Source organism: Emys orbicularis, chromosome 7 (genome assembly GCF_028017835.1).
Source record: "Emys orbicularis isolate rEmyOrb1 chromosome 7, rEmyOrb1.hap1, whole genome shotgun sequence".
Taxonomy (NCBI): domain Eukaryota; kingdom Metazoa; phylum Chordata; order Testudines; family Emydidae; genus Emys; species Emys orbicularis.
This window is the reverse complement of record NC_088689.1, coordinates 102457840-102473257: the sequence shown is the minus strand read 5'-3', so window position 1 is coordinate 102473257 and position 15418 is coordinate 102457840. Positions and strand designations below refer to the sequence as shown.

Genomic DNA, 15418 nt, shown 5'->3' with positions numbered 1-15418 from the left:
AGTTCTTTGAAGGGGTCAACAAACATGTGGACAAGGGGGATCCAGTGGACATAGTATACTTAGATTTCCAGAAAGCCTTTGACAAGGTCCCTCACCAAAGGCTCTTACATAAATTAAGTTGTCATGAGATAAAAGGGGGAAGGTCCTTTCATGGATTGAGAACTGGTTAAAAGACCGGGAACAAAGGGTAGGAATTAATGGTAAATTCTCAGAATGGAGAGGGGTAACTAGTGGTGTTCCCCAAGGGTCAGTCCTCGGACCAATCCTATTCAACTTATTTATAAATGATTTGGAGAAAGGGGTAAACAGTGAGGTGGCAAAGTTTGCAGATGATACTAAACTGCTCAAGATAGTTAAGACCAAATCAGACTGTGATGAACTTCAAAAAGATCTCACAAAACTAAGTGATTGGGCAACAAAATGGCAAATGAAATTTAATGTGGATAAATGTAAAGTAATGCACATTGGAAAAAATAACCCCAACTATACATACAATATGATGGGGGCTAATTTAGCTACAAGAAGTCAGGAAAAAGATCTTGGAGTCATCGTGGATAGTTCTCTGAAGATGTCCACGCAGTGTGCAGAGGCAGTCAAAAAAGCAAACAGGATGTTAGGGAACATTAAAAAGGGGATAGAGAATAAGACTGAGAATATATTATTGCCCTTATATAAATTGATGGTACGCCCACATCTCGAATACTGCGTACAGATGTGGTCTCCTCATCTAAAAAAAGATATACTGGCACTAGAAAAGTTTCAGAAAAGGGCAACTAAAATGATTAGGGGTTTGGAACGGGTCCCATATGAGGAGAGATTAAAGAGGCTAGGACTCTTCAGCTTGGAAAAGAGGAGACTAAGGGGGGATATGATAGAGGTATATAAAATCATGAGTGATGTGGAGAAAGTGGATAAGGAAAAGTTATTTACTTATTCCCACAATACAAGAACTAGGGGTCACCAAATGAAATTAATAGGCAGCAGGTTTAAAACAAATACAAGGAAGAAGTTCTTCACGCAGCGCACAGTCAACTTGTGGAACTCCTTACCTGAGGAGGTTGTGAAGGCTAGGGCTATAACAGGGTTTAAAAGAGAACTGGATAAATTCATGGAGGTTAAGTCCATTAATGGCTATTAGCCAGGATGGGTAAGGAATGGTGTCCCTAGCCTCTGTTTGTCAGAGGGTGGAGATGGATGGCAGGAGAGAGATTACTTGATCATTACCTGTTAGGATCACTCCCTCTGGGGAACCTGGCATTGGCCACTGTCTGTAGACAGGATACTGGGCTAGATGGACATTTGGTCTGAGCTGGTACGGCCGTTCTTATGTTCTAGATGTTTTCTTTAGTCTTATCAGTAATCGGACACATGTAACACTGGTAATAATGAATATTAATAGTGACAAATAAGTTAGAAATCAAAGTAATCTTGATGCTCGTGCTAGAATCTCCTTGCTAGTCCAGAAGATGGTCCCCAGGCATAGACATATCAGCTTTTACTCTGATGTTTTATGTCCTGTTGGCCAAAAAGTCAAGATGAAGTAATGGTGGCTTGATGATGGATTAGACATGTCTTTGGTGTGAAGAAATTCTACCTTAGCTGTTTGTTAGCTAGACCATTCTTCAAATAGAATCCAGGATCTTGCCTTTGAACAATTCTCTAATAGCTTATGGCTGTCAATCCATTTCATTCAAGGGATTATATACCAATAAGAAATGCTAGAAAGGGTGAATCTCTTCTTCTCTAAATCACTAGTGTCAAAACCTGTAATGACTTTGGCATCCTTGACTATATATTTCCATTGTTCTTTGTACGATGTGTGTGGTAACCAGAATGTCAGTATTCTAAAATACTCCTTAATGCCATTTATGGTACATGCAGTAATATCAGTTCCCTTATTTACCCCAGAAGACTGGGAGTTTTCAAAGAAGTCAATTTTATTCCTACCAAGCCTTATGCTGATGTCTAGTACTCAGGCCCAAATTTTGCTTTCACTCACACTGCTTTAAAGCCGTTAAAGCCAATGTACAGCATCAATGTAAAAGAAATTCTGTGGGGGGGAGGGGGGTAATACAGTGATAAACTAAAGAAAACATCTAGGATACAACCATTAGTCTGTGACATTGGTAATGTGGGGGTGGAGGACTGTAGTGTCATTGGTAATAAAGATGTTGGGGAGGAGGTGTAATCTACTCTTATACTGCTGTTGCTACAGAATAACTTTTTGGTCATTCCTTAACACTCTGTTGCCTCTAATTGCATGAGGCTACGGTGCATAAAGAGCCTGCCCTATATAGATTTTGTTGTTGTTGTTTGTTTAATGTGCACTGTATTTAACTATGTTCCTTGCTCCTCCAGCCTCACTGAAATAATCGTCCATTTTCCTGCAGTCAGCAATTAAAAATGAGGAAGCTTATCGGCAATCCACTTTTCCCCAGTGAAAAGGAAGCCAATACACTAAAAACATTTCCTGTATTCTGTGGCTGAATTTTAACCTGTTCTGAGACAAAGTCATTCAAATAGCTTTCTTTCCAAAAGGAAAATGCAAAAACAGGGTTAATCCTATAGGGAAAAATAAATGGTAATGTTCTTAATACGTACCAAGGAATATCAGGAGCATGCCCACGCCAATTTGAAGTATGAGGGATATGCTGATGAGAACAATAAGTGGGACGTAGAATGAGAAAGAAGGTCCTTGATCCATTACTGCTTTCAACTGGGATGCATTGGCCATCAGAAGAGCAATGTCCAACATGCTCTCTGCAGCACTCTTCTTATTGGCGTAGTGGTTCATATTAATGCGTTGATATCTAGGCTGAAAGTGAAAATATTTCAATTATGGATACATCAAGTTTAATGGGTTAGCGAGCTAAGAAACAGACTTTGGTCCAGGGACTGATTTCCCTAATCTGCTCATCTCTGTACTGCTTTCATCTGTTTCTGTGTGCTCACACCTACAAAGATCCTCTAACCAAGGAGTAATAGATTGTGCCTGGACTTAAGGCAGATATATACAAATGTATTAACTGTTGGAAATTGTGATGCACATGCTTCTATGTCACAAGAGACAGAAAGTTTGGGTAATCTGGATAATCTAAAGGCTGCGAAGTGTATAAATGGGATTGCTTTTAAACATTTTTAAAACCAGGGCTATACTTTAAACCAGCAATTCTCAACAAGGGGTACGTGTACCCCTGCGGGTACACACAGGTCTTCCAGGGGATACATCAACATATCTAGATATTTACCTAGTTTTACAATAGGCTACATAAAAAACACTAGCAAAGTCAGTACAAACTAAAATTTCATACAATGACTTGTTTATACTGTTCTATATGCTATACACTGAAATGTAAGTACAATATCTGTACTCCAATTGATTTATTTTATAATTGTATGGTAAAAATGAGACCCTAAGCAATTTTTCAGTAAGAGTGTGCTGTGACACTTTTTTCTATTTTTAGGTCTGATTTTGTAAGCAAGTAGTTTTTAAGTGAGGTAAAACCTGGGGGTACGCAAGACAAATCAGACTCCTGAAAGGGGTACAGTAGTCTGGAAAGGTTGAGAGCCACTGCTTTAAACACCCACTACACTGGATGAAACTCCTCCCTGTATGGGATGTGGGACAAGGCCTATGCACCATCTGAGTCATTCAATAATCCTATTTGAGGATTTGTTGGATTAAACTGCTGCATAAATCTTTGTCCCCCGCAGATACACTGGTGGATATTCCCATGCTGCCCCCGCCCAACCATACGTATGTGGATATTCCATTTCTGATCTCATGTGATAGGAGATGGTTAAGACACAGGGGATTTCCAACACCAAATGCCAAAAAAGCAGTAGACATAGCAGGTCTGGTCTCTCTTGCTCTTTTTCTTTCTTCATCCTTTAGGATATCAGTAAAACTCTGTCATTGGCACCAGATTTCTAAAGGAATTAGGCACTTGGTGAGATTTTCAAAACTGCCTGAAAGCAGCTTATGTTGTAGCTGTGTTGGTCCCAGGATATTAGAGAGACAAGGAGGATGAGTTAATATCTTTTATTTGGACCAGCTTCTGTTGGTGAGAGCAACAAGCTCTTGAGCTTACACAGAGCTCTTCTTCAGAAGCTCAAGAGTTTGTTTCTCTCACCAACAGAAGTTGGTCCAATAAAAGATATTAACTCACCCACCTTGTCTCTCTCAAAGCAGGTTAGGTGCCTACCTCCCTTTGGCCTCTTTAAAAAACCTGGCCCTTGGTACACACTTGAAACCATGAACCAAATTATGCCTTCTGTTACACCCATAGTACAAGTATACACCCAGGCACCTCTCCTCACCTCCATGAAGTTGCACAGGCATAAGAGGGAGCAGAATATAGACCTTCAATGTTTGATTTAATAACTCTTCTTCCTTACTGAATGTTTAATTATACAAACAACTTCCTTTTCTCTTGTGTGACTGACTATGTATGAGCTTCCCTCTTGTCCGTATCTTTGGTTTCTAACTACTTCAATATAATTTCTTTTGAAAGATTATAAGAAGTGTCGTGGCTGGGTTTTTTGGTTTTGGGTTTTTTAACTCCTATTTGTTAGGGATATTTTTTACTATATAAATGTTTTCTTTGGAAAGGTTAAGCACTGTGGGAAAAATCTCTATTTAAAGGTTACTTCAAATGCAGAAGACACTCTCTAATTAAACTGGTCAGTGGCTGTGATCAAAACAGCCAAACTTCCAGTTTCAAAGCCAGTTCAGCCACTGTCCATCCTGTGCTTGTCGTCTTTGAAGCTAGAAAAATTTCAGTGCATTAAATGTGTTATGCTACACCACGTAACTTCCCAGTTCCTTCCAAGAGAACAAACTGCAAAATTTGACCTCATTTCTCTGGACACAATTTAAATAATGTACTGAGAGAAAAATGTCATGAAACAGCAGCAATGGGAATGAAGCCAGGTAATCTTAGCCTCACACAGAGGGCTTGATTACTGAGACTTTGCTCATGGTGAAAAGAGGCAGTGTTAATTTTTCAGATCCAAACTTCAGTTAGGAAGAACTAGCTATTTATTTTGCTTTGTTTGGGACCCATGATATTTAAAAAAAAAAAACACAAAAAACCCTATTTGCCTCAGTTTCCGGGGGGGGGGGGGGGGCGGAGGGGAGGACATGGACACAAGTTACATTGCAGTTCCTCGAATGATACCATCTCCCGAACAGCAGTGAGGACCTGTGCGGCTGTGTTCCCATTACCTTCGAGGAAAAGCAACCCAAAATAAATGTTGGAGCTATTGAGCAAAAAGACTTAGACTAATATCACCTATTAATTGTACAGTAGAGGCCATATTCTGCCTGTGGCTGCAAACATGTAATGTCAATAACATCAAAAAGTTGCACAAGTGTAACAGCAGAATTTGGCCAGTGTTTTTCTATTGAAAATAACTTTAAAAAATTTTTTATGGACTATAAAACTGATATCATTTGTGGGGTTTTGCAATAAGTTAATAACTGAGGAAGCATACCAATATCTGTTCAGGTAGCTGCTGGCTAATTATTTGCCTCTTCCTGCCAAAGAAACTGACTTGGTGCAATATTTGACATATCGGTAAATAGTAGATTGGTTTGACCCAGGCTCCAATTCTAAATGAAGCAAGCAGATTGCTTCCCTATCCATATTACGATAAAAACTTTAGGGCCCAGTCTTGGAGCTCTCTCTGTTTTCCCTTTGGCTTCAAGGGGAGTGGGAACATGGCCTTAAATAATTTACTTTAATACACAACTCTTAATTAACTACATGTAAATGGACTGGGGCTCATTCTGCTTTAATTTCCACCTGTGGATACAATGGGGTGCTCATGTGTCAGAGTGAAACTTGGCCTAGTCCTTATACCAGGAAAAGCACTCCCACATTTTTAAACATCCTGCCATTCCAAAAGACTTCCTTCGTTGTGCAGACACAGTGGACCAGTGCATGGGCAGTGGATTACACTGGAGTAGCTCATAAATGGAGTCACACCATATTAGCTGAGTAGACAATCTGGTCCATTGCATTTAAAAAAACAAAGGGAGGGGAGGATGGAGGGACATAAAGGGTTAATATCCTGATTCATTAAATAGTCTATTGTAGTGGCCACTGCGTTCCAGCCCCATGTAAGGGTTATGGATAATAGATATCCTTAGTCACTGACCTCCTGTTCTGAGCTACTGCGGAGCACCTCTGTTCAGCACTGTGGTTTGGGCTTTTGTGGCTCATAGAGCAAACAAGTACAGTAATTTGGGTTTGAGTTGCTTTTCAACAATAACTACTTTAAATAGCAGGGAAAGTAAGACTGTTCTAGCTAGGCACAGAGAGAATACCTACACTTGATATTCTAGTGCCTGCCCACTCCACTGAATTCATGTCCCATTTGTTAAGTTTACTATTGATGTTTTATATGGTGACTCACAGTCTCGGAAACTCAGATGCAGCTGTACTAACACATTCACCACTGAAAAATGGCAGTCCTCTACTGTATGCAAGTATTTCCAAACACCCTTTAGCTGAGGAAATGGTGGTGTTTATCACTTTATATTTGGGGAGAGGGGGAACGTAACCAGAAAAGTTCCAGGAACTTCCACACCCTCATTAGGCAGTGGTACTTCCCATCTGGCAAGAGAAGAGGAAAGGAACAGTGCATGGATTAATATGTCAGAATTGAAGATCTGACATGCTGGAAGATCAGTTTAAGGCAACTGCTGAAAATACAGATTTAGCCAGTACTACTGCAGAGGCTTTGCTGTCTATGGCAGTTAGAATCAGAAAAAAAGGCATATTATATAGCAATCTCTGTGTTTAAATACTATGTTGGGGGAAAGCAGGAAATGATTTCATACTGTGGTTAAGAGAACAACATGCAAATAGCTGGCAGGTACCAGAAATTAAGTCTTTGTGCTGCAGCTTCTTGGCTTTAGAAGATTTAAGCCTGAAGCAAAGTGAGATACAGAAGCAAGGTCTATGCTAAAGCTTGAACTGGGCTTACAATAACTGTCCAAAATGCTTGTTGCTACTATGTGGCTGTAAAATGCCACCCAGTGCTTGCTACAACGGCACAGTAACAGTGCCATGTATTTAACCAGTGCTTTCCATTTTATAAGCACTGTTCAAAAACCGCAGGGTATCTACCTTTTCCCCTCCACAAGGGCAACATTTGCCCCTTGCAGAAGAGCTGGGATTGCTCTCTTCTGCAGTGGCTCCTGGCACCCTGTGGCTCTGTCCAGTTCTAATGGAGCTTTATGCTATGTCTACACTGCGAAGTGAAGGTGTGACTATAGCATGGATAGGCATGCCTATGCTAGCTTTAATCTAGCTAGCCGGGATGACAATAGTCGTGTAGATGTGGTGGCACAAATTTCACTACAAGCTAGCAACCAGTGTGCATATGTAGGCTTCCTGCAGGGCTTGCACTCTGGATGCTAGCCTGTGCTGCCACATCTCTACTGTTACCAATGCTAGCTAGATTAAAGCTAGCATGTCTATGCCTATCCGTGCTACAATTACCCCTTCACTTGCAGTCTGGACATACTGCTAATACTGGTGGCACTCCCTCAGCCAGTGCCTGACCCTTTTTAAGGAGCGTTTCCCACACAGAGGGGAGACTACAAATAAATTGGTACAGATTCCAACTATAGTAACCTTTTCCAGTGAGTGCAAGATAGATTAAGTGTTTCCACTACAAAGAGACCTTCCCCCAGTCAGTGGAAGGCTGGATCTTCAGAGGGCCCTCTGGTATTTGTGGCAGGAGTGATGGGGCGACTCTATTTCCCCCCTCCCTACAAATGTATACAGGAAGGATAAGATCCAGCTACAGAAGGTTCTTTCCATGCACATGTCTAGGGTCTGTCTCCCTTACTGTTTTTTCCAACATGCTTATTTTACCCAAACTGTGTAAAGATCCATAAGGAGCAGTGAGAGGACACCTGCTGCCAGACAGCTTACGGAGTAGTGGGGAGACAATTCTATGAAGAAATCTATTCCCCATCCTTTTTTCCTGGAGCTCTCTGGGTAAATGTGGCTGGGATAAAGCTGTTTACCTGCCTCACCATCAGTGCCGTACCTTAATAGCCTTGCACACCCCCGAGAATTGCATCCCTGCAATATGCAGCTAACCTTACTTGGAGTAGGTCCAGATGACATGCAATAAAAAATGTCAGCAGTTCTCAGCACTACACTAGTGCTAGCACTGTTGCTACCACTCGTGGGGCTACACCACTGGATGTGTAACTTTGGGCGATCTGCCTAATGTAGATGTGGTCTTGGTTTACATGAGCACTACCGTGGTGAGCCAGTGCTGGATGTGGTGATGGCGAGTCTTGTCCCAAGCAATATCAATAGTGCCGGCATGTTTCTGCACCATTGCAAACATTTGCGTCTTTGGTCACAGAGCGGTGTGATGCAATCCCGTGCCATGCTCCTACCACCAGAATTATCTAGTACAGACAAGTTACTGACTATATTGGGGGGGGGGGGGCAGGTGGCTCAGAAGTGTCTGAGAATGGTTTCAAAGAAGCGCTCATGTGAACAAGATCTTAGTGTATTCACTTCCATGTTAACAACCTGCATGCATGCAGGTTTGCCACAGCAGAGCTGGTATCTGAGCTCTGGATAGGGTGACCAGATAGCAAGCGGGACAGGGGGTGGGGGGTAATAGGCGCCCATATAAGACAAAGCCCCGAATACCGGGACTGTCCCTATAAAATTGGGACATCTGGTCACCCTAGCTCTGGGCACAAACCATATTTGTCTGTGCAGTGTGTTCTTTAGCTTTCTCTGAAAAGGGGAGCTGTGAAAAGCTTTCCCCATCTCCAGTCTCTGTGGCTCTTCTGAGAGCAGTGAGAACAGTTTGCTGAACAGCTTAGTTTTTCATTAACTGAACTTTCCCACCCGCCCAGCATCTTACAGCCCCTTTTCAAGGTTTGTGGGACTGCTGTCTTCACCAGCAGTGTTTAATCCCATCTGTGGGGAGCCAACTAATTAAGACATAACATCAGGATAGTTGCATTGTTTTCCTTCTCTTAAACCTTTACCAAAAGATTAAAAGGGTAACACGGGTAACCCAATGCTTATTTCCCCACACTATGGTTATATTTAGTAATATTTTACTGGGAACTGTATGGGTAAAAGAGAATCTTTTGTAACTACTTGTTTTTACTGACCATTCTGACCCTGTGACTTCCAGTTCATGGGGATTTCCTTTATTAAAAAAAAGCCTTATTCCTTACACCCGATGACTCAACAACAAAAATTCTCGGGCTTTCAGTTGCAACTCAGTGACAGTATCCACTTCAGGTAAAGTTTGAAAACAAATATCAAGGCAGTTTGCTAAACATACAGGTCTTGTGTGCATTATAGTAAGGCTCAAGCGTTTATGCTCTTTATTGACTCAGTGGTGAAAGTTACCTCATTGAAAAGCCTGAAGACCAAAGTCCCCTGTTCATTCACTAAACGATGCTGTCTACTTAAGCTTCCACACACTAACATGCCTAAAGTCTGACAAAGAGGAATGGCTTACGGGGGGGGGGGGGGGGGAGAGAGGAATTTAGTCTCGCTATTCAAACTTTGGCCTCTGCTGAGAGTCCCCAAAAGAGTACCAATTACACTGTCAGGAGAGCTAAAAGTGTCAGTACCAATTCGCGTTCTGTTTTTTGATGTGGATACCTCTCCATGCTGGAAATTAGACTGCAAACACCAGCACCACTGAGCACTCCTTTCTTTCATTAGCTCCATAACTATGTTAAAGTTCACTTCTGTGACTTTCTTGTGCCCTTGCATGTATGAAAGAAAATGCACTTGACTTCACGCGCTGGAGATTTTAATGCATGCCCTTTTGCTTCTGGCTTACATGCAGCTATTGTTTTGGTTAGCCTCTTACATTTCTCCCATCATACACATGCTTTCTAAGAGGATAGAATTAAATACTGTTTGTTTTAGAACATGCCCTAAACCAACAGAGGCCTGAAACTTAAAAGTTATGAGCCAGATTTTGCAAATGCTTGTGCATATTGAGGGCTATAGGGCTGTTAACATGAATGAACTTACTCACATACATGAATTGGGGTTTGCAAGATCAAGCTCTACAACTCTTAATCCATCCTTAACTGACTCTACTGAAAAACCAACAGTTCAGAGTTAGACTCCTAGACTTTAAGGTCAGAAGGGACCATTATGATCATCTAGTCTGACCTCCTGCATGATGCAGGCCACAACATCTGACCCACCCACTCCTGGAACAATTCTCTCCCTTGACTCAGCTGTTGAAGTTCCCAAATCATGATTTAAACACTTTAAGTCGCAGAGAATCCTCCAGCCAGCGACCCCTGCCCCATGCTGCAGAGGAAGGCGAAAAACCTCCAGGGCCTCTGCCAATCTACCCTGGAGGAAAATTCCTTCCCAAACCCAAATATGGTGATCAGCAGAACCCCGAGCATGTGGGCAAGATTCTCCAGCCAGACCCACATTGACCATTGATACTAATTACCAGCGATGGCACGTTATTGACTTATTGACTAAAATCACGTTATCCCATCAAACCATCCCCTCCATAAACTTATCAAGCTTAATCTTAAAGCCAGAGAGGTCTTTCGCCCCCACCGTTTCCCTCGGAAGGCTATTCCAGAACTTCACCCCTCTGACGGTTAGAAACCGTCGTCTAATTTCAAGCCTAAACTTCCCGACGGCCAGTTTATATCCATTTGTTCTCGTGTCCACATTAGTACTAAGCTGAAATAATTCCTCTCCCTCCCTGGTATTTATCCCTCTGATATATTTAAAGAGAGCAATCATATCCCCCCTCAGCCTCCTTTTGGTTAGGGTAAACAAACCGAGCTCCTCGAGTCTCCTTTCATACGACAGGTTTTCCATTCCTCTGATCATCCTAGTGGCCCTTCTCTGTACCCGTTCCAGTTTGAGTTCATCCTTTTTAAACATGGGAGACCAGAACTGCACACAGTACTCCAAATGAGGTCTCACCAGCGCCTTGTATAACGAAAGCAGCACCTCCTTATCCCTACTAGAAATACCTCGCCTAATGCATCCCAAGACCGCATTAGCTTTTTTCACGGCCACGTCACATTGCCGACTCATAGTCATCCTGCGATCAACCAGGACTCCGAGGTCCTTCTCCTCTTCCGTTACTTCCAACCGATGCGTCCCCAGCTTATAACTAAAATTCTTGTCAGTCATCCCTAAATGCATCATCTTACACTTCTCACTATTAAATTTCATCCTATTACTATTACTCCAGTTTACCAGGTCATCCAAGTCTCCCTGCAGGATATCCCGATCCTTCTCCGAATTGGCAATACCTCCCAACTTTGTGTCATCCGCAAACTTTATCAGCCCACTTCTACATTCGGTTCCGAGGTCAGTAATAAATAGATTAAATAAAATCGGACCCAAAACCGAACCTTGAGGAACTCCACTGGTAACCTCCCTCCAACCTGACAGTTCACCTTTCAGTACGACCCGCTGCAGTCTCCCCTTTAACCAGTTCTTTATCCACCTCTGGATTTTCATATCGATCCCCATCTTTTCCAATTTAACCAATAATTCCTCATGCGGTACCGTATCAAACGCTTTGCTGAAATGGAGGTATATTAGATCCACCGCATTTCCTTTATCTAAAAAATCTGTTACTTTCTCAAAGAAGGAGATCAGGTTGGTTTGGCACGATCTGCCTTTCGTAAAACCATGTTGTAATTTGTCCCAATTGCCATTGACCTCAAGGTCCTTAACCACTTTCTCCTTCAAAATTTTTTCCAAGACCTTGCATATTACAGATGTTAAACTAACAGGCCTGTAGTTACCCGGGTCACTTTTTTTCCCCTTCTTGAAAATAGGAACCACATTAGCTATTCTCCAGTCCAACGGTACCACCCCCGAGTTTACAGATTCATTAAAAATTATCGCTAACGGGCTTGCAATTTCTCGCGCCAGTTCCTTTAATATTCTCGGATGAAGATCATCCGGTCCGCCCGATTTAGTCCCGTTAAGCTGTTCGAGTTTGGCTTCTACCTCGGGTACTGTAATGTCAACCCCCACTCCTTTATTCCCCTCTGTCACGCTGCCTCTATTCCTAAACCCTTCATTAGCCTCATTAAAGACCGATGCAAAATATTCGTTTAGACATTGTGCCATGCCTAGATTATCCTTAATCTCCACTCCATCTACAGTCTTCAGCGGTCCCACTTCTTCTTTCTTTGTTTTCTTCCTATTTATATGGCTATAAAACCTCTTACTATTGGTTTTAATTCCCCTCGCAAGGTCCAACTCTACACGGCTTTTGGCCTTTCTCACTCCATCTCTACATGCTCTGACCTCAATAAGGTAGGTTTCTTTGCCGATCCCTCCCCTCTTCCACTCTTTGTACGCTTTCTGTTTTTTCTTAATCACCCCTCTGAGACGCTCGTTCATCCAGCTCGGTCTAAATCTCCTGCCTACGATCCGTTTTCCCTTTCTCGGGATACAGGCCTCCGACAGCTCCTGCAACTTCAACTTGAAATAATCCCAGGCGCCTTCCGCCTTTAGACCCATAAATATGTTAGTCCAATCCACTTCCCTAATTAGTCGTCTTAATTTATTAAAGTTAGCCCTTTTGAAATCGTAAACCCTAGTCTCCGATTTAATTCTGTTAATCCTTCCATTTAGTTTAAACCGAATTAGCTCATGATCACTCGAGCCAAGGTTGTCTCCTACAACCATTTCCTCAACGAGGTCCTCACTACTCACCAAAACCAAATCTAAAATGGCATCCCCACTCGTCGGTTCAGCAACTACTTGATGAAGGAATTCATCAGCTATCACGTCTAGGAAAATCTGAGCCCTATTATTGTTACTAGCATTTGTTCCCCAATCTATATCCGGGAAGTTAAAGTCTCCCATGATTACACAGTTCCTATTAGTATTTACTTCCCTAAAAACATTAAAGAGTTCTCTGTCCATATCCAGGGTAAATCCCGGCGGTCTATAGCACACCCCAAGCACTATCCCAGGGGAGGCTCTAGTAGTTTTTTTACCCAATGTGAGTATTGCCCAGACAGACTCCGTCTTATCCATTCCATCACTTATTATTTCTTTACAGTTTACCTCATTATTGACATACAATGCTACTCCCCCACCTTTACCTTTGTTCCGGTCGTTCCTAAACAGCACATACCCTTCCATACCTGTACTCCAGTCATGACTACCGTTCCACCACGTTTCGGTTATTCCTACGATATCCGGTCTCATTTCTCGGACCAGGAGCTCCAATTCCTCCATTTTGTTACCTAGGCTTCTCGCATTCTTAAACTAAACTTTCAATTTCCAGCTTCTCTGTGGGTACTGCAATCTTTGATTTGTGTGCACACGATACAAATTTGGGGCGTCCAAGCTGAGACGCTTTGACCCTGATTCAGAATCGTTGAGCATCCACAGCTCCTGTGGGTTTCAACTGGGGCTGTGAGTGCTCAGTGCTTCTGAATATCAGGCCCCATGTCTCAAGCTGGGCTTCCAGAAACTAAAGTATCCAAAAGCACTGGCCAATTCAGAAAACTTCACCCATTGCATGTGTATTATAGACAATACTTTGTCTGCAAAGCACAAAATCCCAATAGAGGAAAAGTGAGGAAGGAGGACAACTTCTGGATTTTTTTTTTTTAACATAAACCATTAGTTTCCCAGTGTCTAAGTGGAAATGTTATTCCTGTAACTATACCATTAAGCTGATTACATAACTGTTTGTCAATCGCAGCTTCCCCAGTTCTCTATCATTCACAAATCAGAAATATGATGGATAACTATGCTGTCACTCAGCAACCAGAAATACCTTGTTTTAGGAATTCTCTCCTGAAAAGACTCCAGAGCCCTTGCTGCTTTTCAGTATTATGCCTAGGAAAATCTTTGGAATGGTGGCAGCTATGCAACAGATGGTTAGGACCTTCTTGTTTTTCTATCTCCGCAAAGATAAAACCTCCCAAGGACCCTGCCCGCAACACCACACTCAACCACTAGTTAAATACTGACTCAGACAGAAGAATACCACATACAGAACGGAGGGTATGTCTACACTGGCAAGTTTCTGCGCCACAAGTTATACCACTTTTATTAAAACGCTGTTGCGTGTCCACACTGTGCTCCTTTTGACGCTGGAGCGCATCCACATTAGCAGCTCTTGCCACGGCAAAGACAGCAGTGCATTGTGGTAGCTATCCCACTGTGCAACTGGCCACAGGGTGCTTTGGGAAGGGTTTGCAATGCCTCATGGGGCAGGCACAGCATCACATGATGCAGGTTTCCCAATCCCATTGTTCCATGGGCATCCCACTACATTGCCAGCTGCTTTTCAACTGAAGGGGGGGGGGGGGGAGAATTTGACAGGGAGTGAGTGTGTGTATGGAGAGGAGGAGAGAGTGTGTTTTGGGGGACAGAGAGTGTGTGTCAGCATGCTGTCTTGTAAATTCAGACAGTGGCAGGAAGCAACCAGTCCTGAGGCAGGGGGAGGGGGAAACTCCCAACATCAGCCCCGCTTTGAAAGGGGATGGGTGCATGTCTCCAGGGCAACCGAGTTCAAAACAATGAGCAGAGCGGTCACTTGAGGCATTATGGGACAATAAGCTGCTTTACTGTGCAGAAACTTGCCAGTGTAGACAAGCCCTCATCAACACCCCTTCCTGCCTCCATTTTCCCTAGAGGTCTGGCATTCAAGTGCTAATCCAGCTCAACAATACTAGCTTGTGAGAGCTGGTGAGATCACATCTTGAAATGGCATGGCTGCAGTCCATTAGATTATCACTACAGAACAGGGGACCTCTATAAACTGAGATGTTTTTCACAGGTCTAAAATCAAGAGTAGTATTATAGCAACATTATTTAAAAAGAAAAGGAGAAAGTAGGATTAATAATATATTCAGATAAAAAAGACAATACAGAATGCCTTAGAAAGCAATCAAGATGACAATGCAAATCAAGTAGTAAAGTGTTTTAAAAGGAAAACAAATCCAATTTATTTAATCAAGACAAAACCATTCATGCTAGATTTCTTTTTCCCTGCATCATGTTTTCTTTTCATTTCTGCATTAAGGCTTTGATTCAGGAAAGTGTGTACACATGAACTTAAGTGCATCCCTATTCAAGACTGCACTAAGGGCAATATGTAAGAACATGCTTAAATAGGACCAGATTCAGGAAAGCATCCCAATCTGCCATCATTCCCAGATTAGACAAGAATGCAGTCCCTGCATGTTAATGTATTGCGTTAATGCTTGCGTAGAACTTGTTCCAAAGAATGTGTATAACTATATACTATTGTCTCTTACAAAACATAAGAACGGCCGTATTGGGTCAGACCAAAGGTCCATCTAGCCCAGTATCCTGTCTACCAACAGTGGCCATTTCCAGGTGCCCCAGAGGGAGTGAACCTAACAGGTAAT

At 42.4% G+C, this 15418-nt stretch overlaps 1 protein-coding gene across 1 annotated transcript in view; it reads right to left on the bottom strand.

Annotated features, from left to right (window-relative positions):
• The window catches only part of NINJ1 (ninjurin 1), a 34750-nt gene that overhangs the window by 10225 nt on the left and 9107 nt on the right, over positions 1-15418 (bottom strand). Inside the window, exon 2 of the mRNA XM_065407874.1 lies at positions 2602-2815. Coding sequence (XP_065263946.1) covers positions 2602-2815 — 214 coding nt within the window. The remainder of the gene's footprint in view (positions 1-2601; positions 2816-15418) is intronic.